The following is a 27389-nucleotide window of genomic DNA, read 5'->3' on the forward strand; positions in this document are numbered from 1 at the left end:
GACCGATGGTTAATTTATCTATGATTCCCATGAAAGTAGTACTTTCATCTTATGGCCATATTGTTCATTGAACCATAATAGCCACTATCCTCACCACCAAAAATTATCTTGGACAAGAGATCACAAAATTGCATGAAACAGTATGTTGCATTATTCTATGACCAAATTATTTCATGCAACACATTTTCTAACTAACATCCGATGTCTTTTTCCGACCAAAAAAAAACATCCGATGTCTTTTGGCATGTAACACCAATTTTCATGTATATACATTTGGAAAGCTGATAGCAGACCAGTGCACCTATGTAAAGTTGTAATTCCCTTTGATCTATTCAGCATTTGGATTGCTCTTTTCTTAAGTAAGTCAATCATATTAAATTCCCCATATTGCAAATCTCTTCACGGAAAATACTAGTCGTCTCAATGATGAGGACTACGTTTCGGTAGCATGCTAGGGACACTGGCCAAAACCCTTTACGCATCGCTCTAACAACTTACAACGTGATTTTTTAGGAGAGTTTTATTACTACAGTATTAGAAGAGTAGACAAATTAATCTTGAAAAAATGAATTTGAAGTCGCGTAGGATGATCAAGATTTTAATGTGACTTCATTATTTTGGCCAAGCTTAGGCCACTGCTTGATTGCCCTTGTACGGAATGAATTTGAAGTCGTGTAGCATGCTAGTTATTGTCCTTGATCGGTTCTAGTTTTCCATGCCAAGCTTAGGCCAATGATTGATTGCCCTAGAGCTCGGATTCCTTTCTTGTGCTGGATCATAATTTGCACTCGAGGTGATTGGGGTCGGATTTAATGTGTCGTTCAAGCCGATAGGGGTCTGGTTTGAGTCTAATTGGGAATAATTATCAAGAAAGTCTTGATGTCGATTTAGTCCTGAATTTTTTAATTTAGCCAATTTAGTTTTAAACCTTTAAAATTTGTAAATATAATACAAGGAAAAAAATTACACAAGTTCAAAATATTTTGCAAGTTGCCATGTTTATATTGGTGCTGTTATGTAGGACTGTTGGTCTTTTCGTCGGTGATTTTTGGTGAAAATTGGACAAAATGACTATATTGACAAATCATCATAAAATTTAGGATTAAATTGATTAAATCGAAAGGTTTAGGTTAAATTGACATCCTTGCTATATAATTTTTTTGGTAATTTCTTCAGTCTAATTAAGATGGGGGTAAAGGCCTTAAATGTCGTCATCCACCAAATTGGTTTGCGGGGTTGTCAAGGGCATGATTCAAGTATGTGCGTGGCATTATCGCTGACGAAAGTTAAAAACGGTTAATTACCATTTTGGCCCCGAAAGAGCCTTCAAAGCCCGCTTCCAAGCACAAAGGGCCCAAAAGCCCTCGATTCCAACGTGGAAAATTGGGGAAGAAAAAGGACACCCCCCGGAAAAAAGGTTAGGTGTCCGTTCGAAATTCCGGCGGCCGGCGGCCGGAATCGGAAATGCCGCCGTTCGCACGGGGAGAAAAACGAAAAAATTCTGAGGAGCGAAAGCGTAGGATGGGCAGACAATAAATCCATCTACTGCTTAGAGCTTAGAGAGAGAAACTTCGAAAGATGCTTGTGCTTACGGAGAGGCAGAGATAGATAAAAACACATCACTCTCTCTCTCTCTCTCTCCCTCTCTCTGTCGTATTGTCCATACAAACAACGAGCTAAACCCTTGGCCTTGCGGATTTCACCCCCCTCTCGAGCATGTCTTCAGCGACTGCGACGTCGTCGTCCCCGAGCTCTCTGCAGCTCCGATTGGCTCTCTGCCGCGGCGGTTCCCGGGAGCCGTCCCGTGCGTTCCTCGTGAAGGCGCGAGTGAGGAAGCTCGGCCGCCTGTTCCCGCGTCTCTCCATCGGTCAGAGTGAAAGCCCCCGTGATTTGGGCTCGTGGACCGGTTCGGACAACGGCGCGGACGCTTTGTCCGGCTGGTCCGGTTCCGATGACGCCCAAGGATCTCTGGATTCTCGACGGAAGAAATGGTTTGGAGGTACGACGGAGAAATTTGTTGTCTTATGCTTGCTCTGAGTAACAATGTCTCGCGGAATTGGAAATCGTCAGTAAACAACGAGAAGGGGAAATTAAGGTCCGTACTTCTGATGATGGTTTTGCTGTTCTTGTAAGAGAATGATTTGATCGAGTAGTTGGGACCTAGTTCAAGTATCTTTCGCGATGATGATTGCTGGTGTATGTGCTGTGGTTCGCGTCCTGGAAATATCAAACCGTCCATTAGTCTTTGGGACGATTTTGGCTCATTGTGAACCGTTTTCAGCTTTTTCCTATTTTTCTCTCCTTTCCTCAGTCACTAATTTCAGTTTATTCTGTGCTAATAACACTTTTGAAGTAGTTTGCTTTCAGGGATTGTTGGAGCAGGAGTTATTCTTGCTGCTGGAATCACATTTGCAGCAATATTTGCGGGGAAGAGAAGCACTTTGGGTGAGTTTTGATTTTTCTTGTGAAAATACACACGACTGAGTTTGAACATAGTGTTGGAATTCCTGGAAGTTCTTGATTTAATCATTTTCTAGGCGTAAGGATACGTTCTCTTTCCCTGTCTGTCTTCAAATCTGTCTCCCACGGGGTTGCTCTGTTAGCTCATCTCATCTGATTGCAGCTACCAATGCTATTGGAATGCAAGTTAGTGACTGGCCTCCTTCATGATGTATTCAATCTTGGTGAAAACAGGACTTAAACCAGAGATGGTGCCCTTAACGACACAGCAGGAAGCACTGTTGGCCCCGGATGATCAGCACGTGGAGCTTGAATCCAACAAAAAGGAGGGTACTCATGCTAGGCACGAAAACGTCAATCTGAGTGGCGTGTCAGGTATGAGTGACGATTCTCTTTCACTCCAAGAACATAATGACTCTGTGAGCGGAAATAAAACGGAAGATGATACTGATGACGGGATCCAAACTGGTGCTTACACTGGTACTGAAAATGCTAATAGTTCTTCCAAGGAAGATGATCCGCAAGATGAGTCGCCCGTTAGTGACAACTCAATTGCTCCTGAGACAAGTTTAGGTGTTGGTGTACTCCTAGAAGATGATGCTGTGGCTGCTCCAGCCAATATAGAGGCACGAGGTAGCCTCAATGATGCTGCACCAGAATCCGCATTTCGACAGAAAGGGGACTTGATTAATAATAATTCAACTGGGGAAAGTCTCACAAACTTCACTGCTGATTACAAGGAGGATGAGCCATCGAAAACTAGTAGTTCAAGTGTTCTATATGAATCTACTAAGCTTTATCATACGCAAAGTGAGTCCATGAAGCTGAATGATTCGATTGGTTCACATGTAGACACCTCTTTAGAACCAAAGGCTGTGCCCAACCATGAGCTGCTGAAGTTAGTTCCAATATCTGCTGAAGAAAATCATGATGCAGACAAAGCACCTCAGGTGTCGTTTGAGGGGATAAATTCAGCACTGGAGGAGCATGACTTGAATGAACGTGTTTCATCTGCGACTGAAACTGGGGCATCTTCTGTTTATGCATTTGCAATTGGACAAGAAAAAGATGGGCAAGGGGCAACAGATGAAAGCGCAACAGATTTTGCGACGTCAAATTCACGAGACACCTTATCCTATGCTGGTATACCTGCTCCATCCTTTGTTTCTGAAGCTCTACAAGTGAGTCCTGGGAAGACTTTGGTTCCTCCGACAGTTGATCAAGTTCAAGGACAGGCTCTGGCTGCACTACAGGCGTTGAAGGTACTTTGTTTACTCTTTGTTAGCTCCAGCAATTGGGTTTTTAATTGGTGATGATGGCGAGTCATTGCATTGTGAGCTAATTTATTATCTCTCTGGCGTACTTTTCCATTTAAGTAAGTGCGCGCGCTGTTTTTCCTCTTTTTTTGTTGGGTAGGGGGGGTGTTGGAAGCAGTATAAAGCAAGGAAAGCAAGTTCTTCATGCTCAGTTCACTTAGATGTGGTCAATTAGGAAGGGCAACTTTCCCTGTTGGGGCAATAGAAAATTGATAGAGTAACTTTGCTCTGAGTTCTTTTGTGTTCTAACCTTACATTTGAAATTGTGAGTATAATGATAATTTGGTTTTACTTTTATAGCTGCATTCAAATAAACTATTTAAGGAGATCATTCTTGTAGAGAACTTTAGTAGCGGAAAAGTTCTCTCTTTCTTTCATATGATTTCTATAATTTATTTTGTACAAGAAGTCATTGTTCTTCCACCAAGTCTTCTTCAGAAACCTTTTTCCTTTGACCTCTAAGATTGATGTAATAGTCTATCTTCCCTTTTTATAACGAGACAATATTGGGCCTTGCAAGCAATCTAATCTAAGTGCTTCACCACTCCATTCAGGTTATTGAAGTTGATGTCCAAGCAGGGGATATTTGTACACGTCGTGAATATGCTAGATGGTTGGTGTCGGCAAGTAGTGCTCTTTCAAGGTGTAGAGATCACATTCTCGTGATTCGTTAAACAGAAAACTTTAACTGTCGATTTTCATTGCTAATTTGCATGACTAAACTTCTGCTTAAATGACCTCTGCCTCTTTGTAGAGATACAATTTCCAAAGTTTATCCTGCCATGTACATTGAAAATGTCACTGAGCTTGCATTTGATGATATAACACCTGAAGACCCTGATTTTGTTTCCATTCAAGGTGAGAAATGGTCTTTCCTGGCTGCAACTTCAGCATGAAGTTGCTTCTATGTTCACTCCTTTCTTTGATTGCCCTGAAATATCAGGTTTGGCAGAAGCTGGGCTTATCTCCAGTAAGCTTTCAAGACGAGATATGATGTCTTCTCCAAATGAAACTGAGGAACCTCTCTATTTCTTTCCTGAAATGTGAGTAAAAACTGCGATTCCTTCTCAATTATTTCTTTTGTCGGCTCTGTGGAGGATTCTTTATGGCCAATGCGACATAGTGAAAAATCTTCCATTGCTGTTACCCTAGAGAGTCTCAGCATGCTCCTTGAGAAATTAGTCTCTTCTTTAGTAGACCTTGGTGGTTGCAGTAAAGTCGTTCAACCTCAATACAAAAACTTGATAAAGCTGCTTTAGGAGATTAAGAGGAATAGATACAAGAAGCATATTGTGATGTTTATTACCTATCTAATGACTTCCCAGAATATTTTGTGACGCTTTTCTTTTCTTTTCTATGCCAAATATATTTTCACTGCTGGTCTTCTTTTTGTACATTTGACAGCCCATTATCACGTCAAGATTTAGTCAGTTGGAAGATGGCCCTGGAGAAGAAACAGCTCCCAGAAGCTAACAAAGAGGTTTGCCCATATGAAGCTTTTGGTTTATACTTGTTTCTGGCCACTTATGTGACTCCACTAGCAACTTTTAGAAAAATTCATTCTCTCTATATAAACAGGGCCTGCGCCGCGTTTCTGGATTTATAGACATTGACAAGATTAACCCCGATGCATATCCTGCATTAGTAGCTGATTTGTCTGCTGGAGAACAGGGGATAATAGCCCTCGCATTTGGTGAGCCATATGACCTTGACTGGTTGCATGGAACCTTCATTTCAGCTCGGTAATCTATATACTTTTTGTTTCGAGATAGGTTACACAAAACTGTTTCAGCCAGATAAGCCGGTTACAAAAGCCCAAGCAGCTATTGCTCTTACAACTGGTGAAGCTGCAGACACAGTAAGTGAGGAGCTTGCACGCATTGAAGCAGAGGCAATGGCAGAAAATGCTGTTGCTGCTCATAGTGCTTTAGTGGCTCAAGTTGAAAAGGACATAAACGCAAGTTTCGAAAAGGTGCTCTCAGCAGAAAGAGAGAAAATTCATGCAGTGGAAAAGAAGGCCGAAGAAGCAAGGCTTGAATTGGAAAAATTACGGGCTAAGAGAGGGGAAGATAGTATTCTCCTGATGAAAGAACGTGCTGCTGTGGAATCAGAGATGGTAGTTCTCTCTAGATTGAGGAGAGAAGTGGAAGAACAGCTGGAAAGTCTAATGAGTAACAAGATACAAGTCTCGTATGAGAAGGGGAAGATTGAGAAACTTAGGTTGGAAGCAGAAAAGGAAAACCAGGAAATTGCTCGCCTACAATACGACCTGGAGGTTGAGCGGAAAGCATTGGCAATGGCTAGGTAAGTACAGTATGATGTAACTAAGTGATCAATTGTGGTAAATTACCTTTTTCAATTAGATGGTTTCCCTGGTGTTGCATATCTGTGTGTGGTTTCTTAAACTGTCTTTGCCAATCCATCGACTCTTCCAGACTTGCATGTATTACCTTTCTGGTTAATTTGTGTTGCTCTGTGGAAAAGATCCAATTCCTAGTTCCTTTATTGTGCTTGAGGAGACGTGGTACTTCCATGTGATGATGAACTGCGCACTGCAGCCACTGCCGTTTCGTGCTGAAAGCGATGATCACTCAATTGCCTTATTTGAAATTGTATTTGCACTCAGTTCAGTCTCTTCGTCCAAATGCTACTGAACTCAACTTTGCATCTCATTTGTCGTTTAGTAATCATGGTACTTATGGAACTTCGAAATTTTCTTACTCAGGGCATGGGCTGAAGATGAAGCAAAGAGAGCAAGAGAACATGCAAGAGTTCTGGAGGAGGCTAGGTATCGCTGGGAGAGACAAGGTATCAAAGTAGTAGTTGACAGTGACCTGCAAGAAGAGACATCTGCTGGTCTCACGTGGATCAATGCTGGAAAGGAGTTGTCAGTTGATGAAACTGTAAATAGAGCAGAGACTCTGGTGGATAAGCTTAAGGACATGGCTGCAAAGGTTGGGGATAAATCCAGAGACCTGATCAATAAGATTGTCCAGATAATACTTGTATTTGTATCAAATCTGAAGAGATGGTCCTCTAATGCCATGGGGACAGCTGGAGAACTAAGATGTGTTGCTGTTACAAAAGTGGGGATATCAGCTGAAGAGTTGCAGCAAAGCATTGTGAACATGAGCCTCGACCTCAAGGAGGGGGCAAAGAGATTTGCTGGAGACTGTAAGGAAGGGGTTGAGAAACTCACCCAAAAATTCAAGACATGAGCGCATAGCCTTTTTCTGAAAGACTCCATTTTTCCAGTGAGGTAATTAACTATGACGGCCTCGAGAAAGCAAAAGTTACCATTATGGAATTAGGGAACTGGTTGCAGATGACTTCAATAATCCAGAATCCATGTTTTTGAGCTCCCACTTGTTTAACCTGTTTTGTGGGAGTGTATATTGTGTAGAATAATTCATGTTCAATAAGATCGAATCTAGCATCATATTCATGATCTGTCTTGGCTTCCACAGTGCTTTGTGTGTCAGGTAGTCGAATGGCAGTATGTATTTGTTCAAATGTCTCAAGTCAAGACTGCGGATCTGCCATCGAGCCAGTGATGGTGAGTGTACTGTTACCATAATTAGTTTGTCGGAGTTGGTATTTGGTAATGTTAAGTAGAATCCCTCATCTTGCCCTTTTTGCGTTCCCATACAAGAACTGCTGAAGAAGCACGGTGTGGCTTAGATTTATGTTACGTCCTCATCATGTTTTTCACTGCCCCTCCGTGTAAACCCCTCCTCCGTCACAAACAAGAGGATATGGCCGGGCCAAGTGCGTTAGATGGTGGAATTACATGTCGTCACTAAAATGCTCCGTAGAGATTAAAGATGCAAGAATGGCCTAGGGCATAACGGAAATCACCAGATCTTTTGTCAAAACAAGAACAAACTCTTACTTCCTCCAAGAAGTCCACCACTAAACAATCGATTTTAATTGTATCGCAATCCATCGAGCAACACCCATATATGCCTACAATCTCCATCATACATTGCCGCCAACGCTGCTACACTAGGGGAACAATCGATTTTAATTTATGGATATAGCTCATCAAATCAATAAAAATGGCATCAATACCACAACTTGCTTTTCACAGGGACTCATTAGGAATCTTTCCAAAATTAGAGATCCATATGAGAGTCGAGCGCACAAAAGCACCACAAGCTAAGACCAGAGTTTACAACTGAATAGAAATGCCAAAAGGTGTCTAGCTGCTGAAATGAGCAATGAACTAGTCCTTTGACACCCACTTAAACATCTATTGAGCCAACGTCTCGGTGAAGGAGAGAGATTTGGAAAATGACATTCATAAAAACCTTCTAATAGTCAAACTTAACCACAAGGACATCACACACCAGGATCAGAATATCAAGCATCGAGCCAAAAGAACACTGCTGCCATTTTTAACCGTCTTACAACAAGGAAGAAATTTTCTTGAGCTTCTGTCTTGAATTAGCATGAGAACACTAAGCAAAGATAAAAGTAATCGGCTTCTACATGTGAAACAAAATCTCCGCAGCAGTTGTTTCAGCAATGATTTCTCACTTCTTTTTCTCGCCGCCTCCAGCAGACCTGCAAAGGCAACACCAAGGATGATTAAGGAGCGAACAGAATGAATCTCCACCCAGCCAGTCGAGCTAAATAAAAGAACACAACGTTCATCGTCCAAAAGGAATGATTCAAGTCCTTGAGGGTTACCTCATCTTTCTGAGGACATTTGACATCTCCTCACGCTTCTTCTTTGCCCTCTTGTGAGTGCCCAGCTTTCTTTTAGCTACCTTCAAAGCACGCTTGTCCTTTCCAACTTTCAAAAGCTCGGTGATCCTCTTCTCATATGGTGCAAATCCAGCAACTTCCCTGATCAAACTCCTCACAAAGTGGACTCTCTTGCTTGTTTTCTGCACATGCGTCACACATAAAGAAGATCAAACTTCAATGGTACTGACAGTTTTCTTCCTTTCTAGCTGTGACCTTCATGTTCGACCAAAAAAACAAAAAACTGTGACCTTCATGAGCACATCTCTTTTACTCCAACACATTTAACGTATGCACACTCAAAATCAACTTTTCAAAACAATAACTCTACCAAGGAAATCTAGAAAAAGACCTTTATCACCCAACATCCACCCACAAAAAGATGGGGAATATCCACCTTAATCACAAGAATAGTTCAGGAGCATTTACTCCATACGTTCAACACGTTGGAAAAAATTTCCCCGATCCACACTTATAACATCAATTGCAATACTGCGCGGACTCACCCCTTTGCGATCAGAAGGACGTGGTGCCAATTCCTTCTTGGTCACAATGTGTCCCTTATTCAATCCAACAAAAAGGCCGGTGTTTGGCTGCTTCGGTGCCATTTCCTGCTTTAGTCAATCCAACAAATTTGACTTCAGTGCATCGCAATGCAATCTATCAGAGGAAGATCGAACTAACCAGGACAAAGACAGGAACTTGTAACCCATAAAATACCGCATCATTCATTCATTCATTCTGAGCAGAACAGCGCAATAAACAACAAATTACGCCCTTCCAAATGTCGGAAAATATGTACTAAAAACCATTTGAACAGCTGAAATTCAAACAAACGTGCAGATAACAGTAGCAAGGGAATCACCGAACCGAACCGCCGAAAAATCAAATACCAGCTCTGAGACGAGTAACAACACAAGAATTCAAGCCAAAGACGCATGAGTACAAGGACTAGGTGACCACACACTCAGTAACTCCAGCTGTCGAGATAAAATCAGTCTACACAACGAATCCCAAAACGTGCGCCATTCGAGCCAATACATATGAGCATTTTAGATTCAATTTGTCGGAGCACACCGTACCTTTCGGACGCGACAACGATCTGAGGAGGGTCGGAGAAGAACTAGGGTTTTGCTCGTCGGTTCTATGCCTATTTATAACCAGAAGCTTGTGCGGCGGAAATAAACGAAATGGGGAGGTAATTTGGTAAAACACGCTGTCCCAATCGCAACGACACCGTTCTGCAGTTTCCAACTCTCGGGCCCTCGGCCCATCCTTAGAATTAAGCATAATTAGGTTTTCCCATCTTCTTCTTCATTTTTATTTCTTAAATGGTCATAAGCATAATTAGGTTCAAATACATATCCACGAAAACAATTTGAAACGTTGATTACATGTGAATCCAATAATTTTTTTATTTGAAATCTAGAATTTAGTTTAGATGTTTGTTTTATTTCTTAGAAGTAAATTCTTTTCAAATTCTTACAAGGAAGTATAATAAATACCACGAGTAGTTGCAATGCTTATTGTTTAGGCGAGTTGAACAAGGCCATTTCAATTGTGCCAAATTTACATTGAATAGTGAATCCTTCCTATATGTTCACCTGTTAGAGAATTAACACACTAACCCAACCAAGTATTTGACTTTGCTCGTTTAATTTATCACTTTCTTTGTGTGATTCTTATTTACAAGAGTAGTTGCGCGAACGGAAGTGATCGGTGGATATGTCATCTTATTTACAGTACATATATTTTTCTAATTTGGGCCTCTAAGAAAGACTTGGTTCATTATATTTTTCAGTGAAAAAAAAACTATAGTGTATATGGTGCTATCTTGGTATATATGTAGGCCAACTTAAATTGAATGAAAATATAATTCCTTGATTTGGGATCCCTAAGACCATTCAAAATATATACTATGCATATACACTCCGAAATAGGGGTGATTATGCACAACGGAAAAGCTTCAATTAAAAAAGTTCGAGTTTCCAAAGCGCAATCGATGAGGCTTAACAAGTGTCTCGGGGCACTCTTTACCGTTCCAACAATAAATCAATAGCTATCGGCTATCGTTGTAATTTATGGCAGAGCTTTTACATTTTTTTGGTCCGTGAACTCGCAAAAAAACTCTCATTTGCTATCAATCTCAGTATTAATTTTGCGCACCTAACTATTTTTTAATTTTATCTTATGACAGTAAACTCGCATCTCGAATCAATTTATGTGAAAAAACAAGCAATTATGGCCAAGTACAACCAAACATGCCAAATAAGTGCGCTGCCTTTTTCTATCGTGACAAAAATAGGATTATGTAGTATTTCGTCAATTCGCTTTGTTATCTTGTCCCCGTATCAGCCCACACGAATTCCATTGCGTCGACAATTATTAACGGCTAGTCCTAGCAGATTCTCGACCCCCAAATACAACTAGCTTTCATCTTAACGTCTATTTCAAACTGTTTTCACAATATCGAAATCACATTATTTTCTCTAAGTAAGCGTCGAAAATTTCCCTCTCCCTAAAACAAGAACCTAGAATTTTCGTCTTCGGACAATGTTTTGGACCTTCCGGTTATAAAGCAAAATACTAACGGATGCCATTTTTGTCACACGGGCCAAACGATGTGCATTTTTCTTTTTCTTTTTTTTTTTTTGGCAAGTTTGAAGATTGTATTAGACTTTCTGCTATGGTAAAAGGTTTGTTACTTTGTGCTTTTTCATTACTTTAGAAAATTCGTGTTAAATTTGTCGCCCTGGCAAAAATTGTGTTGTTTGGGCTATTTGGCCCAAATCGTAGGAACCCATGCAATAAAATGTAATATTGGACTTGCATTGCATGTACGTTCTTTGATAAGTTAGACGCATGGGAAGGGTGACCAATGTCGACAATCCCGACCTTTATCATAAGGTCTCTATGACGGTGTTTGTGGGAGTAGAATCAAGTTATTTTATTTCATTCCATGGTTGAACCTATACCACATGGTAAAATATCCCAAATTACTTGTTTACGGGGATTTACATGCTATAGAGACGTCTTTTTCTTTACTTATTAGTTTAATCTATTGGGTTGATACTATAGCATAGAATTAGAGCCAGTCTAGTCCAAGTTTACTTCGCATGGACAACCCCGGTTTGTCAAATTTCATTCGTCCTTCCTAATTCGATTTGCACGTAAGAGGGGGCTCACATGGTTTATATGCTTTTGTTTTTTTATAAGAACACGTGTGTCGAAAATCTTAAAACTTGTTACGAGAGTGCAATTGAGTTCTAAAACTTACAAAAAAGTGCAATCAAGATTTCATCTTCTGTACAAATTTTATTTAAATTTAATAATTATAATAATATAAATAAATAAAAAAAAGCAAAAAATGTCGCCTGGTTTCCAACTTCTTCTTTTTAGTGTTTTTTTTTTAAATTTTAGTTTTTGTGCTCATATAATTATTCTTATTTAATCTCCATAAAATTTATATAACAAAATTAGATTTAGACGAAACGGCGACTTTATGTCATTGCGCATGGGAAAGAGAAAATATTAGAAAAAGCTGCAGTGGACTTGCATGTTTGTAATGACGAGAAGAAATGGAATGACCAGTGCGGCCTTACCGGCCACTGCCGTGTCGTCACCATGGACACAGCTGTCGCCAATCATTACTCAACACCTTCCACCATGCTTTGTTCTTCTTCTTCTTCTTCATCTTCATCAATCGTCGACGCAGACCCTGAGGTTTGACTTGCAGGTGGAGCCATTTCGCTCACTTTTCTCTCACCTTCGTCATCCTCCTCAGTCGATTATTCCCATTTCGACTCTTGATTGGACTGCCCATCAGGCCATTACTGCCTAAATCGCATTTTTTTTTCCGATTCGGACACACCATGTCCCATTCATTTGCGTACCATAGAACAGGAAACACGACAATGAGGTCGAGAGTCCATGTTTCTTTCGTGTCTCGAGCCTCCGTTCTTGCCCATGAAGTCCTCCTTGGTCCTCTAGATCACTTAGCGCTCGCTCTCGCTCCCATTCAGTGAAGTTTTCTCTAACTGGCGATCTCTGGCTTTAGTTTTGTTGTTCGATTTTGGGATCGGGAACTGCGGTCGTAGGCGCCGCGCCGAACGGGATCGGACCCGTGCTTTGACGCGTGGCTGAGTCGTAGTCTTAGCCTGCTCCGGCCTTTGTTCTGGCGAGTGGTGATTTTGGCTTCTGGAGATCCCTATATCGAACTCTAGAGTTTGCAGCTTGTACTGTATCCGGAGATTCTTGGTCGATTCCGATAGTGGTTTTGCTAGCGTATTTAGCTTTATTGGGAGGGAAGCTACTTGTTAATTCTCTATCTAAAGTTTCCCTCTCGCGATTTAGCGTTGCCATTTCTCTGACGATTGGTCTTCTGTGTACACATTGAATCGCCTGTGCCCTGTCAAAGTAAGCATCCTCTTGTTACCGGATAAACGGTCACATAGTAATTGATTTGTCCCTTGGGTAATCCAATTCCGGTTCTTACACAAGCTTCCGGAGTCTCTATTCTAGGATCCAAGCATGACCACTTCACCAGCACTCTATGTCCTTTAATTCATTTGGAGTGGAGATTTGCACACTTCCTATTGTCCTGGCTGGCATGCTTGTGTTCTAGGCATAGGCACCCATGTCATTGATATGCGGCCTCCCTCTCCTCGAGTGCGTCTACTGTCTGGCATGCGCTCGTTGGGCATGGAAGCGATGTCTCCATACTGCAGGTCATGACAGCGAAACTTGGGGCCATGCCAGTGCTGAAGAATTTGAGCCCATTCCTCGTCTTTGCCGCTACATTCTAGCTGTTTATGAAGATGATTTGTGGCACCCACTTTGGGAACCCCAGGGAGGTTATGGAATAAACCCTGATTGGTTGTTTCTGCGAAAAGATTATGCAGATACACGAGGACAGGCGCCTCCTTATATACTGTATGTTGATCACGATCACGCAGACATAGTTCTTGCCTTTAGGGGTTTAAACATGGCAAAAGAGAGTGACTATGCAGTGCTCTTGGATAATAAATTGGGCAAAAGGAAGTTTGATGGTGGCTATGTTCATAATGGGTTACTAAAGGCTGCTGCATGGGTATTGGATGCAGAATGTGAGGCCTTGAAGGAATTGTTGGCGAAGTACCCTAATTACACATTGACTTTTGCTGGACATTCGTTAGGTTCTGGTGTTGCAGCATTGTTGACGATGGTCGTTGTGAGAAATCTTGACAAGCTGGGTAATATCGAAAGGAAGCGAGTCAGATGCTATGCCATCGCACCTGCCCGGTGCATGTCCCTGAACTTGGCAGTCAGATATGCAGATGTCATCAACTCTGTTGTGCTCCAGGCAAGTTCGTAGTCCCTTTGTTGTTCACTCTTGTCATTGAATGAAAGTGAGTACTCAAGTATCTCTTCGCGTGGAGACATGCCTATTAAAGTTTAATTGCTATGAGAACTTTGGTATGCATTGCTCGTTTCTCTTTACACATTGGTTGATCTAAAATCTTAAGCCACAACTGCTATTCTTCAAAGTTCTTGGGGCTGTATACGGCTGTGCGGATGCAGTGTCGGATTCCAGGTTTCTTTTCGTTCTTTTTTGTCCTGTCGCAATCTTAAATAGACAGCACTTGTGAGAGCATCTCTTCTGGTGACGTTGATGGCTGGCTCTCTACTTCTTGTCCGTCGAAGTCTGGTGAGATATGCCATCTTCCTCATGGAAATTTGCCTCAATGTTATCCAATTGCTTCTGCCACAGATGTAAACAATAAAAGAAGGTGTTGAGATGGTGAATTGCCACTTTCTAAAGCCCTTACCAATCTATTCATTAAGAATCATCGTACGCGGCACTGTCTAGGTGTACTCATTTTGAGATCGACTTGTTTGGTTAAGCATTTCGTCAGCAGCTATAGCATCGTGGTGCTGCCCTCTGCTAGTGTCTGCTATTCTGCCACAAGTAATTTTTTATTCATCTGATGGAGATTTTCCCATTGAATCAGGATGATTTTTTACCACGAACAGCTACACCCTTGGAAGACATCTTCAAGTCACTTTTCTGGTAGGGGCTGCAGCAACATTTCTGAGTCGCACTATACCAAAATAGGAACTTTAGTTCGATGAGGCAAATCAGAACTTCCTTTCCTTCTTATCAATAGATTATCAATTTCAATGCGGATGTGGTTAGCACAGAATGTTGAAGTGATCAAGACCAATGATTATGGACATTAAATTCATTTTTGGTCTCTCACTTTGAAGATTTATGGATCTTCTTTCTCTTGTTGGACAGTTTGCCATGTCTCCTGTGCTTGAGGTGCATGAGGGATACCTGCATTCCAGAGGAAAAGATGCTGAAAGATCCCAGAAGACTTTATGCACCCGGTCGCCTCTATCATATAGTTGAGAGAAAGCCTTTCAAGTATGTTAAGTCATTAGAGAAGATATGGCATATGGAAAGCACTGTCATACATCTTAAGTGCAAAGAGAGATTTTTTATATTAATTTTATCGAGCAGGTGCACATAGTTGAACAACTTATCTGGTAAACTATAGCACTGCCTTGCATGATTATCCAAGTAATACTCTCTGACTTAAGGCAATATAGATGAATTTATGGTAATTCACGGTCCTCGTCACATGTAGCATCTCTAATAGAAATTTGGCTCATTAGTGCATCTACCATACGGTTTCGAGGAGGTAGAAAATTTATTAATTTCTACAATGCCAGGATGGGACGATTTCCCCCAGTTGTAAGGACAGCAGTGCCCGTGGATGGGAGGTTTGAACACATAGTTCTATCTTGCAATGCGACTTCTGACCATTCCATCATATGGATAGAGAGAGAAGCCCAGAGGGCTCTTGATGTAAGTTTCCATTCCTATCTTTACTGTGATTGTGAAGCCAAGATTACACTTTTTCTTCTTTACTCATCTTGGTCACCTACCTGTAGCACGAATGCATGTATTTGAGATGCTGCCTAATAGGTAATACCTTCTGGGCAATCATTAACTTTTTAGGAGTTACTTTTATGTGAGATTGTAATTGGTTAACCAAAATTGCTAGGACTCTGGACTGACTGTGATACAACTTTCAAGAAAGTAAAAGGTGAAGCATGAGTTTCTAGGCCTATGAAATATGGAAGAGATTCTGAGGTCAAGATAGAGATCCGGAAATTTGCATATATGGCAGTCTCACCTTTATACACTGGAAAACCTTGCTTTTTCATTGCTTTCCTCCCTTGTTTTCAGTCCTTTCTCAGTGAAGTTGGACTGACTAGCAACAAACTCAGTAATATGTATCGACGCGTATGTGTGCATCTGTGTTTTTTTTTCCGAAGTATGCATCTGAGTTGAAACCAGAGCATATCGCATTATTGAGAACTGTTTCTCGATTATGTGTAGAAATTACTAGTCATGAGATGTTTAAAGGCGTGGAACTGGCAGATGTAGGAAGCAAATATTACATGTATCCATCACTTAATGATGTTTGTGCGTGCACCATGATGCCAAATTATTTGACTGGAGTCCTTAGAGAGACAAGCTGGTGAAGCATCAATGGGTTCTTCCTACTAGGCCAACCAATAATAAAGTACAGAGTCCCATGGATGACTGGGTTTGGTTCCTATTTAACTGCTTTGTCGGTACCAGAAATCTGCTATCTCGATTTTGATGAAAGCACCTTGCTAATTTTCCTGTCCAGCTGATGCTTGAGAAAGATCATATCATGGAAATTCCAGTCAAGCAACGGATGGAGCGGCAGGAAACAATAGTCAGAGAACACTCGGAGGAGTACAAGGCTGCTTTGAAGAGGGCAGTTACTTTGGCTGTTCCCCATGCTTATTCACCTTCTCAGTATGGCACTTTTGATGATCCGGAAGAAGGGCAAGATTCGTCCAAATCCGATGGTGGCTCATCTGCTGGCTCGTCCAAAAGGGAGAAAAAGAATGAAAGCTGGGATGTAGTGATTGAGCGTCTCTTCGACAAAGACGAATCAGGTCACATGATCTTTAAGAAATCTCATCATCAAGAAGATTGATTGTGCGAATCGAAGGAAATTAACTTTCGAGTAAACGAGTCCTGTTCAATAGTTCCATTGATTTATTTGTACTTCATTTCCGCTAATGGTTGTAAGATATTGGTTTGGCTGAGCACTTATCAAGTTGCTGAGCTTCGGTAAGTAACTAGAAGACAGTGAGGGCCGAAGAACAGAAAAATTACTTGGTTAAGTTTTAGCGATCATGTACGAAACGGGATGAAGAGAATATAGAACAATAAATTAAGAGTGATGGTGCTTCGATCTCTGACCTTATTTGGAGTCAAAGAACATCGGGTCATTTTGATTCATCGTCCATGTATTTTATTCCTTGTTTTCTGGATAAGCTAAGAAAATCTCGATTCATTGTCCATCTTCTTCCAAGCTCCAGCTGATCTTTGAGGATTGCGAATAGTGAAGCAAGAGAAATTCAGCTGCAATTTCACGCTTTCGCAAGAAAAGAGAGAATTATTGCTGAGAGGCTATGCTTCAACTGGTCTTTGATTGCCTTACGAAGCATGCTTGCGGAAATTTTCAGCTGACAAAATCTAAGGAGAATTCACATTGAAAGTGCGGGCTAAGGAGAAAGTTCTCTTGGAAACATATAGCTATATATCAACGTGGGTACATGTATTTCAATCTTACTGTGCGCAACTTAAATTGCATGAAATGTGCACTATGTCTCTAAATAAAAGAGAAAAGATTTGATGACAGTTAGAAGGGTAAAAATGCTGGACAAAATGATGAAAAGCATCAAAAGAGAGTTCAAGTCTGAGCCCATCGAAATATCTAATTTGATCAATTTTTACTCAAAAAGCTGAGTCAATCGGTTATAGGACAACTAAGGTATACTAACTGCTCTATACTGCATCAATTTCTTAACGTGAGACTTCTTTAACACAACTCACATGTGTCTTTTAACATATAAGAACATGAATCGTGTGAATCAATAATCGAGTCTCTTAGCTCACATGTGCCTTTTCGTTTTAAAAAAAATGGCTAATCTAATTGAGTAGATGGTTAGCCCTAAGCTATCAAAAGACTCGCTAAAGCCCCAAATCATAAAGTACTTAGTGGCATCTAAACCAGAGAGTACTCGGTACTAGTGTCACGATGTGCATATAAAGGATTACGCATGGGTAATATAAGCACCGAGAGAGAGTTCAAATTCAAATCCGTCAAAATATCTAGTTGGATCAATCTTCACTTAAAAAATATCAATTTCCTAACATTAAACTTCTCTAGCACAACTCACGTGCACTTTCTAACAAATAAGAATTAGGAATCGTGTGGAGCAATAATACAGCCTCTTAACTTACATTCTTTTGGAATATGTTTTGAGACTAACGGTCCATTTGTTTAAAAAAAAAAAAAAATCTCCGCAAGTTAGTTTTCTGGCTAGTACAATAAAACCCCACAAAAGATCTCGATCAAACTAGTGACAACTGTTGGACCCAAAAAAAAAAAAAGAAATTAGTGACAACTGCATCAAGAACAGGGACACTTGCCATCTCCTTTCAGCGGCCGCGATCAGAGCAAAAGGCGTCGACATTTTCAATCTCCGGTTCTCCCTCGGCTTCTCGGTCTCTCTCGCCCCTCGATCGCCAAATGGCCTCTCTTCCGTCGATTCTTCTCGTGGCTTTCGTACTGCCGCTGTCGAGCTGCTTCGCGGAGAGGTAAGAGCAACCTCAATCGTTTCCCGCAGCTCATACCTTCCGGTGTAAGTTCGATCCGGTGCAGAAATGCGTGTGCTGTCCTCCTTGATTCGGACATTTCTTTTTGGATGATCATTGTCGCCGTCACCTTTGGCACCTCATACTTAATAGTTTGATTTCCAGATGTTGAATCGGATTGCCTTTCGCGGGAAGAGTGTTCTTGTTTTTTTGCCCGTAATGTTGTATTGCGGACATTACTCGAGCTTTTTTAGAAATAATTGTTGACGAGGGGATTCTGATATGTGCTTCGAGATGATATTGCTTGAGATTTCGCCGTGTTACGAATTTTGCTGAGCAGGGAGGACAATATCAGTGAACGATCTTGTCTTCATTCATTTGGTTGCTCCAGATTCTCTTTCAACTGGAAAAAAATATCAATCTAAAGTCCACTTCCAAAAGCCTCCAGACAATCTTTTGCTTGGATTAGTTCAATTTATTTTCTGCGGAGGTGATTCCCTCGTGAAATTGTTTCAAAATCTCTGTTGCTATTACTAATTAGGTCTAGGACATGAGCAATGAGTTGGGAATAGGGGATATTAGCCAATATCCTTTCTCTTTGTCCAATTCTGGACCCTGGACCTTTGTATCCATGATTATTTAGTGCCATTAATTTCAAAGAAATTGGTGTTTTATATGACTTCTCTTGGCTTGTCCTCAAGTTTCAGCAGCCGCAAGGAGCTCAGGGATAAGGAAGTTGACAGGGACATGGCCATCGCAATGGAGAACTCATTTATTTCCAACAGAGTTGACCCCTCACGAGTTGTCCAGCTCTCGTGGCGACCAAGGTCAGGTACTTCCATTAGTCTCGCTCTTGTTAGACAATAGCGCCTTATTTCATGAACATTCCATATTTGGAATCGTTGTTCATTCCATATGTTTTTCCTTGCGTAAGAAGGAAGAACATGTGTAGCATGTATCCAAACTGTACGGTTATAGGATATATTAATGTTTTATACAGATCAATTCTCAAGAGACAATAAATGATTCACAGTGCAAACTTTTCTTGATTTAAGCATTATATTGTAAGGGGCTAAAGTTTCCTTCCCTTGACAGGGTCTTTTTGTATAGGGGTTTTATGACAGATGAAGAGTGTGATCACCTTAAGTCGTTGGTATTTATGTTCCTTCCCCGTTGTTACTATTGATCAATATGCACGCATATGTAAAAACTTCTAAAATTGGTAGGTCCATGGCACAAATAAGAACATCAGGAGGGATGATGATTTGGAGGAAGTTGCTAGGCAAAGGCGTTCATTGAGATCTGAAATTCCATTAGATCTGACAGTGAGTTTTTCACTTTTATGCATCTTCACTTTGTGTAAATTCTGCAGCTAAAGTTTTTGATTTGCTACTGTAGCTTAGACCAGAGGTCTGGGTAATTAAGGTTTATGGCCACTCGTCATGTCATGTCACACTAGCTATGCTTCAAGTGCAGTCTTGCTTGACTTCTTTAGCTGCAACTTGCTGCATTGGCATTCCTCTTGTCAAGATCACCTATAGTGCACGATAGTTTAAAAACCTTGCTAATTTATTTGTAATTTACCATTTATTGCACCTGATAACTTGATGACACTAGAACTCTGAAGTCCTTAACTTTTTCCTTCAGAAGTATCAGATAGATGCCCTAATGCATTCCTTAGTATTTATCCATATATAAAGCTTCATAGCAGTGTTGGCTCAACATATTGGTTGAATGGTTCATTGAATTGATTGCGTTTGAAAATATTTGTAGTGTATAAAAGTTTCATAATCTTCCACATTTCTTAGGAATTCAGTTTAACTGAAAATAGTGTTGCTTTATAAAAGCAATTCATTATGGGGTAGTTAAGAAAAATCCTAGATCCTCAGTATCATAATGTTTTTCTGGTTGATCGTCTCCTCTAAACTCCAAAGGGGGAGTTTCTCTCTTGGCAGTATAAGGGTAGTGAAAACTTTTGGAAAGCTGTTCCAGATTCGAGTTATATTTACCAACAGTGTACCTTTGCTTCTCTTAGGATGACATTGTGACAAGGATCGAGGAAAGGATTTCAGCTTGGAGTTTTCTCCCCAAAGGTACTTACTTCATGTAGTCCCAATTTAAGTCCTTGAAGGACTGCCTTGCGTACACCATCTATACTAAGATAACTCCCGATGTTACAGAGATGGGCAGGCGCATACAGATAATGCATTTTGGGTCTGAAGAAGGTAAACTGAAGTATGATTATTACGGTAATGCTTCCGTGCCAACACAAGCCAAGAATTTGATGGCAACGGTTATTTTGTATCTGTCAAATGTCACTCAGGGTGGGGAGATACTTTTCCCTGAGTCAGAGGTGAGAAGAGCTTAGCCTCAATCCCTAATACTTCTGCAATTGTGGTGCGAACTCACTTTTTTCCCTCAAATTTGAGTATCTCAGCTGAATGGCAAGAGCTGGTCCGATTGTAGCAAGAGTGATGACATCTTGAGACCAACGAAAGGGGATGCTATCTTGTTTTTCTCTCTCCATGTCGATGCATCTCCTGACACGAGAAGCTCCCACGCCAGGTGCCCCGTACTTGAGGGTGAAATGTGGTGTGCCACGAAGCTCTTTCACATACGACCCCTAGACAGTGAAAAGACATCTTTGGACTCCGACAGCAACGGCTGCACTGACGAGGATGAGAACTGTCCGAGATGGGCCGCCACTGGAGAATGCCAAAAGAATCCTGTATACATGATAGGCTCACCAGATTACTATGGGACATGTCGGAAGAGCTGCAATGCATGCTGATGGTGCCCTTACACAGCTTTGCCCCGAAAGCTTAGGTTTTGACTTTTGAGTCCTTCACTTGTTTACCTTACAAAATGTAAATGGTCAGGAAGAGTTTCAGTTTCTCATCGACTCCATCTGATGCTAAAGAGAGTTTCAGGTTCCCGTGTCGACATTGGTAGGGGTGCTTCAAGTCGGGATTTTTTTAGAACAGCAATCAGTTGCTAAGACGAGACAAAGCTAACCATGTTACAGAAAACCATACAAGGATTTGGTCTTAATGGAATCTGATCCCATCGTTGTAATTCTTCTTTTGTATGTGTGATCCACTTGATGTATGAAAACAGCTAAATAATCTGCTCATCCCAAAATCCCTGCGCATTAGATTCATGACCAACTACTGCTGGATCATAAGGCAGGCGATGGGTTTGAGAACAGAGGTTCTTACGTGCATCAAGAACACGACGTTGGACTAGGTAAGTAGAAGTTTCTCATCGTATTGACCGGACCGGATCGTCCATCGGTGAAAGAACGTTTAGTAGCTTCATCAAAAGTCGACTCTTTTCTGTGTATACTCACCGCAAATTGTATGATCACCACCTTTGACGGTTTATAGCCGGCAACCAGAGCAAACTCTATCCCCTTTCCCAGATTCAGCATCAGATCATAAACGACAGAACGAACCAAAAGGTCGAAACAAAGCGTTACCTATCAGCCATCATCCACAACCACAGTGAGCAAAACTTGAACAGCTTTTATTTCATAACCAATGAGCAACATCACAATCGCCTAATCGATTTCATCGAAGAAATATCGTCGAGCTGGGATCGTGGACGGTTTTTAAGCCCGGCAGCATCCTTCTTTCGATCCACAAGCTAGTCGCGAATTTGAGAGAACGGAAACGCATGGAGCGATTCGAAACCGAGAATCTTTGTGCACTTGATCGCTGACGCTCGCGAGGTCGAGTTATGGAGTAGATTCGACGGGGGAGACTGAGGCCGGCTTCTTCAGGGAACAAGAGGATTTGAAAGCTTCGATCTGCGATTGGCACTTCAGGTAGTCGCCTTTGTTCTCTTCCAAGCACTTCTTCAGAGCCTCCACGTCGCATGGCGACATCACCTTCTTCACGCCATTGTCCTCCGCCTTCTCGTCCCCTTTCATTCTTTCTCCAACTTGAAAACACAAAAAATCCTCGTTTTGGCTGCTACCAGAGAGCGAGCGAAGGGCCGAGCCTAGAGACCATCACACCTCAGTTCTCAGGCAATACCCGAAGACTCGAAACGCTGCGTTTTTAAGCGGTCCGTTGGTTCTAGCCGGAGTCCCATTCCCTTGATGGGTTTAACTCAAAACCATATCGCCAAAATTGTGATTTTTCTTTCAATCCGAATGTGGGACCCGAGGAAGGGCATATTTTGGGCAACAAGAAGAAAACTAAGTAAATTGTCTGAAGGAAATCGCTCCCTATGTTTGGTGATTTTAGTTAACGACATGGGGTTCAAATTGCTTTCATAGAATTTTTTTTTTTTCCGTTTGTCTATGTTAAAAAGACATTGTCAATCGAATAGATCACTATATATTTTCTTTGCTTCGGACATTAACAAACGGGTATTGGGATTACGAGTTTTGACCCATCTAAATGCTCTAGGACTCCATAGTAAGAGCTCGATTTCCAACACCGTTTTGTGAGATATATCAACAGAAGAAGTACGTTATTCTCGGGAAATAAACTGTCATCCACAAATTTCGTGCTTTGAACATAAAGAAACCAAGAAACATTTCAAGTGGAAAGTTGGGGCAGGAATTTGTACCACGAAAGCTTTCTACATGAATCACATAAAAAAACAGTGTCGTGTGCTATCCGTACTGTTGGTTAGTTGTAGCGCTATAAAAAAAAAAAAAATTCTAGGTACAGGGGAGAAACGCAAAGAAACAGAAAACAAGTGTAACAATCGCGCCGTGGAACCTTTCGTGGTAGGTGCAGTTCCTGGTAGAGATTGTGATCTGGCTCAACAGGAAACAGCTGTTGGTTAAGCGCTAGAATGAAGCAAGGCTTGCATTTCCGGGAGCATCCTCCTTACGTTAGGGAATCTAGCATTTGCGGTGTTGAAAGGGTTCTTCAAGATTCGCCACGGCCAACATATATGTCTAACTCTTTGGCGGCTCTTCTTTTCCCTGCCATCCACCTCTTCTAGCTGTCTCGTTAGCTCTTCTATTCGCTCCCGAAGCCCCGCCGCCCTGCTATCAGCCAGCTGAAGCGACCTTTCTGCTGCCTCCTGCGCGGCCATTGCAGCGGCTGCAAGGTCCTCTTTCAGTTTTAGCTTCCCATTGGACATGTCCAAAGCTGCCTTGGTCTTCTCCAGTTCTTGCTTCAGAATGATGACCTAACCAGTGTTATTTTGACCAACATGGACTGGTGAATACTTCAACCAATTACCAACATCGACTCCAAATGAAAAACCAGTGTTATCTTGACCACTGTGGATCTAAATCTCTATACAACTGAAAAATGATGGAAGACAATTTTTGAACAAGAGCACTGAAACAGTGAAAGAACACGGCTTTGCATCAGGGAGGCTGAAGTCTAGAATGCAATCTGGTTATGATGGTCTATGAGTTGGCATGCTGCAAGAATAATGCTAATACATAACTTATAACTGAAAAAACCTAGTAAACAAGGGAGATGGATGACATTACTGATCACAATTCACAATCACTTAAACTACGTTTTCTTGTTTAGAAGTCATTATGCCATCATTTTTTCCCTCATGGACAAACTTACTGAATAAACAGACAGTAATGCATAATTGATCAGCCACTGCATCTATGCTATAGAAGTTCAGAGCCTTACACACAAGATAAAATCATTTGAGATCAATCCAAACAAACCGGCAAATATAAATATAGGAATGAGTTAATTACTTCGATGGGGTGATGAATAAGAAGACAGCAATATTCTTCCTAGTGGGGCTGTGCAAATTATCTTGGTCAATGCAAAATTTTCGAATAAAAGCATTTGAAAAATAAAAGGAAAGAAGAAAAACAGAACAGCTTAAGAGGAAACCTAAACAGAAACTGCCCGTTTAAGCTAGAAAAATACACTTCTGAGAGAGAGCTGTTACCACTTCATCACGTTCTTCAATTTCACTCTTCCCTGCTACCACTTCCAACTCACAAGCTTCCCTCCATCTGGCAACCTCTTCTTCAGTTTCCTTAATTTCGTTCAATAACTCCTCAACCTTTCCACAATGAAGAAGCAAATTAAGTCAGCAAAAAACTATCATGTCGCAGATGCTTACAGAGCACCCGTATAATCACTTGAATGAGCCACATCATTACATTTTGAGCTAATAGTCTCTCTCTTTCTTCCAATTCTTTTATGTACAGTGTGTTTTCGGCGATTTCCTGAGCTTGTTTGTTTGTAAGGCTCTGTAGACGCTCGGTATCTGACCTGATAGCGGAACAACAGTAATCACTCAAAAGTCACGCATTTAATCATAGAAAGGGGCTATTTCAACATATGAGCTAGCTGTTCTGAGCGTCATATTAATTTAGCGCTGCTTTTCAAAAGCTGGTCTCCTTGCAACGCTGTGTGAAAACATCTATGAAACCGGAGGAAAAAGGGAACTCAATACAGGAAATTTGATCAACAATCATCCACTGGATAAGAGACTTCCACGTGAGCACTTTGCATGCAAGAGTGCAAGAAGGTTTGCAAAAGATAACTTATTCAAGCTATTATTACAAGTAAAGCCTAGGTACTCACTTGTTACAGATTTCAAATGTGCTCAAAACTTAAAGCTTGGAGACACATCGTAGTTCTCCAAAGGATGAATGTATTCGTGTAGCCCAGAAAAAGGTTTGAGATAAGAAAACGGTTTGTGAACTTTTACATTTCTTATACAATGCTCACGCCGATCTTTTGGGTTATATCTTTCCTATACTTTGAAAAACGGCTTTACTCGACAAAGGCAAACACCCTTAGCATGACTGGAATCTCTTAACAGGTTAAAAAAATCAAAATTAGTCCTTGCAAGTTCCTATCCCACCTGGAAGAGAGAGCAAATAAAAAGGAAAGGAATGGAGAAACCAAATGGGGAATGTGCCATCCATCCTCTTGTACCTTGAATCCTCTAAGGATTTCCTCAACTGAGTGATTTCTTGCCTCAAATTCTTCATTATTCTCTCTACAGTTGAAGCCTGGTCAAAAGAAACAAATTAGACAAGGGTATTCCCATAAAGACTCTCTATTGGCTTCTGTACAGACCAATCATTCACAATATACTCTCGCCAGTGTAGTTTTTCTTAAATGTCAAAACAGAAGCCAGTAATTCACCAAATTGAAATTAGCAAAGTAATTACGGACAGGAAAAAAAAAAATGAAAGGACAACAATGAATAATGTATGTTATACGCCAATTTTTAGAAGCATCATAATGTTGGCCAAAAGCAGCCCCACATGCCAAAAACAGAGATGAATAGGCAGATAGAGACACATATAAGTGCACCTTGCGCACACGAAGCGATGCCTCTTCCATTTGAAACTTAAATGGAGATCATCCTTTTCTATCTTTCTAGCTTATAACTTTGTTATGGCAGAAGGATGCAGTGTGTCGGAACTCGTGACAACAGAAAAGATTGGCGCTGCACCTCCTAGAAGAATGTTTCTCAAGTTTCTCTTCAGCAAAGCATGTTATCATTTATGTATTTCTGGAGACAGGTCTCATATGCACTATGAGAATGGATTTTCCCTGGAAACAATCGCAAAACAGAATCGGCAAGTTTCAATGTGGCATTGTGTATTGTCATCTTTGCCGACCTTGTGCTTGCCCTCTCAATAATTGAATTTGTTGTATTGAGAGTAATACTAAATGATTTGAACTTGTGCACCACTGAATTCGGATTGACAAGAGTGTAGCATTAATTGCCACAACAAAGAACGGGACTCTAAATGCAGTTCAAAGAACATTGACCTAGTGCATGTTCAGAAATGGATTGAACTAGACAAGAACTAAACATACCAGACTAACAACTTCCTCCTCGCAGTCGCTACCATCTGACTTACTCCCAGTACTGGATGCGCCTGAGCTCTCCATTGGCTGCTCGGCATTCCCACTTCCCATCATAAACCCGAACCCGACTCTCTGTAACCCTCGCTCAGCGAATTGCAGCAGTGGCACCCTCTTCTGTTCATTACCCCCTCTCAATTTATTCAAAGTCTTCTCCACAGACTCCTTCTCGACAAGAGCAATCCTCAACAGGCTACTGATATCGCGGTTTTCCTCCGTCAAACTCACCACGCTGTTCTCCAATTGCTTTCTCTCCTTTTTCTTTAAGTCCTTATAATCATTGACTTTTGATTCCATCGTATCAACAAGCCTTGTAACCTCCAATATTTCTTCCCACACCGATCTCAATTCTCGGTCTAGTTCTTCTCCTGTATCTAGGCTTTCATCTTCTTCTATCTGGGCGACCTTCTCATCATCCAGACTATCTATTAACCTTGCCAAGCTCTCCTTCACCGCCTTTGTCGAATCTGCGATTCTGAGCAGAAACTCCTTTTGCTGCTCCCTCTCCGTCTCCAAACCGTGAAACTTCTCTCTGTACACTTCAATCTCGATCCGAAGCCCTTCTCTCTCCCTCAACTCCTCTTCAAACTTCGCCACAGAATCCTCTTCTCTCTCCACGGCCAAATCCTCCAGCTCCTTGATCCTCCCGCGGAGCGAGTCCCTCTCGCTCGACAAGCCATCGACGGTTTCGTTCAAGCTTGCGACTCGGCTGATCGCCTCGTCTCGTTGCCGCTGGACGAGAATCAAGTCCTCCTCCATGGCCGCCGACTTCGATAGGAGTTGCTGTAGCGATTCGCGGGCGTATTCGAGCTCGGAGAGGAGGTCATGATCGGAGGCGGCGGCGGTGGCGGCGGCGAGAGTGGGGGTTGGAGGATCAGGGCCGTCGGTTTGGAGATCGGGCGGTGATTCCGTGGCGGTCCCCATGGTCCATAGAGTGTTGAGCGATGAGGGAGTTTCATGAACAAGGGAAAAGCACGGGAAAACGTTTCGAGAAAGGAGTGAGAAAATGTGCGGAAGAGATCCCTCGAAACTAACAGTCAAAGCAATGGAGGGAAAAGGAGAGTGGGAAGGTCGGTAGGTCGGGATTTGGCGGGCGTCATCGATTTTGATCTGTTTGGTTGCAGAGAAAGTCCAAGAAAATGTCCGCAACGGGGACACGTTTATAATGGATTAGGGGTGAATCGGGTCAGTGTTTGGGCAGGAGAATATAGTTTATTCAAACAAATCAAAGTTAAAGAAACCAAAAGAGAGGGGCCGCGTTTGGTTCGCTTTTGGGAAAATCTTTTGGGAAAATGCAACAGAATTTAAGTTTTTGAATAGAAGAACGTGTTTAGTAAT

General features: G+C 41.5%; 5 protein-coding genes and 1 long non-coding RNA gene across 14 annotated transcripts; 3 read left to right on the forward strand and 3 right to left on the reverse strand.

Moving 5' to 3' along the window:
* Positions 1–1557: 1557 nt before the first annotated feature.
* LOC115742673 lies at positions 1558–7226 on the forward strand. 3 transcript variants are annotated; one of them, XM_030677102.2, is made up of 11 exons: positions 1558–1999; positions 2368–2445; positions 2695–2835; positions 3034–3722; positions 4331–4419; positions 4531–4634; positions 4720–4819; positions 5181–5256; positions 5355–5469; positions 5549–6080; positions 6502–7226. In XM_030677102.2, the coding sequence occupies exons 1-11, from the start codon at positions 1717–1719 to the stop codon at positions 6992–6994; spliced, it is 2700 nt and encodes an 899-aa protein (XP_030532962.1). In that variant the 5' UTR covers positions 1558–1716; the 3' UTR covers positions 6995–7226. The 3 variants fall into 3 exon arrangements, with proteins under 3 accessions (XP_030532962.1, XP_030532961.1, XP_030532963.1); XM_030677101.2 differs by having other exon boundaries at positions 2695–3722; XM_030677103.2 differs by having other exon boundaries at positions 1857–1999; positions 2357–2445; positions 2695–3722.
* Positions 7227–8061: 835 nt separating this feature from the next.
* On the reverse strand, positions 8062–9744 carry LOC115742677 (60S ribosomal protein L36-2-like). 2 transcript variants are annotated; one of them, XM_030677109.2, is made up of 4 exons: positions 9608–9744; positions 9032–9136; positions 8469–8668; positions 8062–8342 (listed from the first exon to the last, which is right to left on the reverse strand). In XM_030677109.2, the coding sequence occupies exons 2-4, from the start codon at positions 9131–9133 to the stop codon at positions 8312–8314; spliced, it is 333 nt and encodes a 110-aa protein (XP_030532969.1). In that variant the 5' UTR covers positions 9134–9136; positions 9608–9744; the 3' UTR covers positions 8062–8311. The 2 variants fall into 2 exon arrangements, with proteins under 2 accessions (XP_030532969.1, XP_030532971.1); XM_030677111.2 differs by having other exon boundaries at positions 9032–9139; positions 9608–9651.
* A 2414-nt stretch (positions 9745–12158) lies between these two features.
* On the forward strand, positions 12159–16854 carry LOC115742675. The gene is made up of 5 exons (XM_030677106.2): positions 12159–13866; positions 14516–14574; positions 14803–14931; positions 15240–15375; positions 16211–16854. Exons 1-5 carry the CDS (start codon positions 13162–13164, stop codon positions 16544–16546), a joined length of 1365 nt encoding a protein of 454 aa, XP_030532966.1. The 5' UTR covers positions 12159–13161; the 3' UTR covers positions 16547–16854.
* A 1267-nt stretch (positions 16855–18121) lies between these two features.
* Positions 18122–21299, forward strand: LOC115742676 (probable prolyl 4-hydroxylase 12). Of its 5 annotated transcripts, XM_048271140.1 has the most exons (8): positions 18122–18219; positions 18918–19043; positions 19312–19369; positions 19443–19541; positions 20252–20309; positions 20397–20441; positions 20511–20569; positions 20654–21299. In XM_048271140.1, exons 1-8 carry the CDS (start codon positions 18152–18154, stop codon positions 21005–21007), a joined length of 867 nt encoding a protein of 288 aa, XP_048127097.1. In that variant the 5' UTR covers positions 18122–18151; the 3' UTR covers positions 21008–21299. The 5 variants fall into 5 exon arrangements, with proteins under 5 accessions (XP_048127097.1, XP_048127095.1, XP_048127096.1 ...); XM_048271138.1 differs by having other exon boundaries at positions 18924–19043; positions 20397–20569; XM_048271139.1 differs by having other exon boundaries at positions 18927–19043; positions 20397–20569.
* Positions 21300–21723: 424 nt separating this feature from the next.
* LOC125312606 lies at positions 21724–22287 on the reverse strand. The gene is made up of 2 exons (XR_007196657.1): positions 22254–22287; positions 21724–22218 (listed from the first exon to the last, which is right to left on the reverse strand). It is a non-coding gene; the product is annotated as an uncharacterized LOC125312606 (long non-coding RNA).
* A 389-nt stretch (positions 22288–22676) lies between these two features.
* Positions 22677–27085, reverse strand: LOC115742674 (uncharacterized protein At3g49055). Of its 2 annotated transcripts, none has more exons than XM_030677105.2 (5): positions 26004–27085; positions 25107–25183; positions 24323–24434; positions 24106–24222; positions 22677–23352 (listed from the first exon to the last, which is right to left on the reverse strand). In XM_030677105.2, the coding sequence occupies exons 1-5, from the start codon at positions 26973–26975 to the stop codon at positions 23014–23016; spliced, it is 1617 nt and encodes a 538-aa protein (XP_030532965.1). In that variant the 5' UTR covers positions 26976–27085; the 3' UTR covers positions 22677–23013. The 2 variants fall into 2 exon arrangements, with proteins under 2 accessions (XP_030532965.1, XP_030532964.1); XM_030677104.2 differs by having other exon boundaries at positions 22677–23367; positions 26004–27084.
* Between the last annotated feature and the right edge of the window lie 304 nt (positions 27086–27389).

The sequence above is a fragment of the Rhodamnia argentea genome, chromosome 10 (genome assembly GCF_020921035.1).
Source record: "Rhodamnia argentea isolate NSW1041297 chromosome 10, ASM2092103v1, whole genome shotgun sequence".
Lineage (NCBI taxonomy): Eukaryota > Viridiplantae > Streptophyta > Magnoliopsida > Myrtales > Myrtaceae > Rhodamnia > Rhodamnia argentea.

Coding starts and splice junctions, on each gene's coding strand:
- LOC115742673 (XM_030677101.2), top strand. CDS start 1,717: ATGTCTTCAGCGACTGCGACGTCGTCGTCCCCGAGCTCTCTGCAGCTC. Junction 4,420..4,530: donor GCAAGTAGTGCTCTTTCAAG/GTGTAGAGATCA, acceptor GCCTCTTTGTAG/AGATACAATTTCCAAAGTTT. Junction 4,635..4,719: donor TGATTTTGTTTCCATTCAAG/GTGAGAAATGGT, acceptor CTGAAATATCAG/GTTTGGCAGAAGCTGGGCTT.
- LOC115742677 (XM_030677109.2), bottom strand. CDS start 9,133: ATGGCACCGAAGCAGCCAAACACCGGCCTTTTTGTTGGATTGAATAAG. Junction 8,669..9,031: donor GTCCTTCTGATCGCAAAGGG/GTGAGTCCGCGC, acceptor ACGCATGTGCAG/AAAACAAGCAAGAGAGTCCA. Junction 8,343..8,468: donor AATGTCCTCAGAAAGATGAG/GTAACCCTCAAG, acceptor TTGCCTTTGCAG/GTCTGCTGGAGGCGGCGAGA.
- LOC115742675 (XM_030677106.2), top strand. CDS start 13,162: ATGTCATTGATATGCGGCCTCCCTCTCCTCGAGTGCGTCTACTGTCTG. Junction 14,575..14,802: donor ATCTTCAAGTCACTTTTCTG/GTAGGGGCTGCA, acceptor CTTGTTGGACAG/TTTGCCATGTCTCCTGTGCT. Junction 15,376..16,210: donor AAGCCCAGAGGGCTCTTGAT/GTAAGTTTCCAT, acceptor TTTCCTGTCCAG/CTGATGCTTGAGAAAGATCA.
- LOC115742676 (XM_030677108.2), top strand. CDS start 18,152: ATGGCCTCTCTTCCGTCGATTCTTCTCGTGGCTTTCGTACTGCCGCTG. Junction 18,220..18,917: donor TCGAGCTGCTTCGCGGAGAG/GTAAGAGCAACC, acceptor CTTGTCCTCAAG/TTTCAGCAGCCGCAAGGAGC. Junction 19,370..19,442: donor GTGATCACCTTAAGTCGTTG/GTATTTATGTTC, acceptor TAAAATTGGTAG/GTCCATGGCACAAATAAGAA.
- LOC115742674 (XM_030677104.2), bottom strand. CDS start 26,975: ATGGGGACCGCCACGGAATCACCGCCCGATCTCCAAACCGACGGCCCT. Junction 24,435..25,106: donor AAATCCTTAGAGGATTCAAG/GTACAAGAGGAT, acceptor TTCCGCTATCAG/GTCAGATACCGAGCGTCTAC. Junction 23,368..24,105: donor TTGAAGAACGTGATGAAGTG/GTAACAGCTCTC, acceptor AACACTGGTTAG/GTCATCATTCTGAAGCAAGA.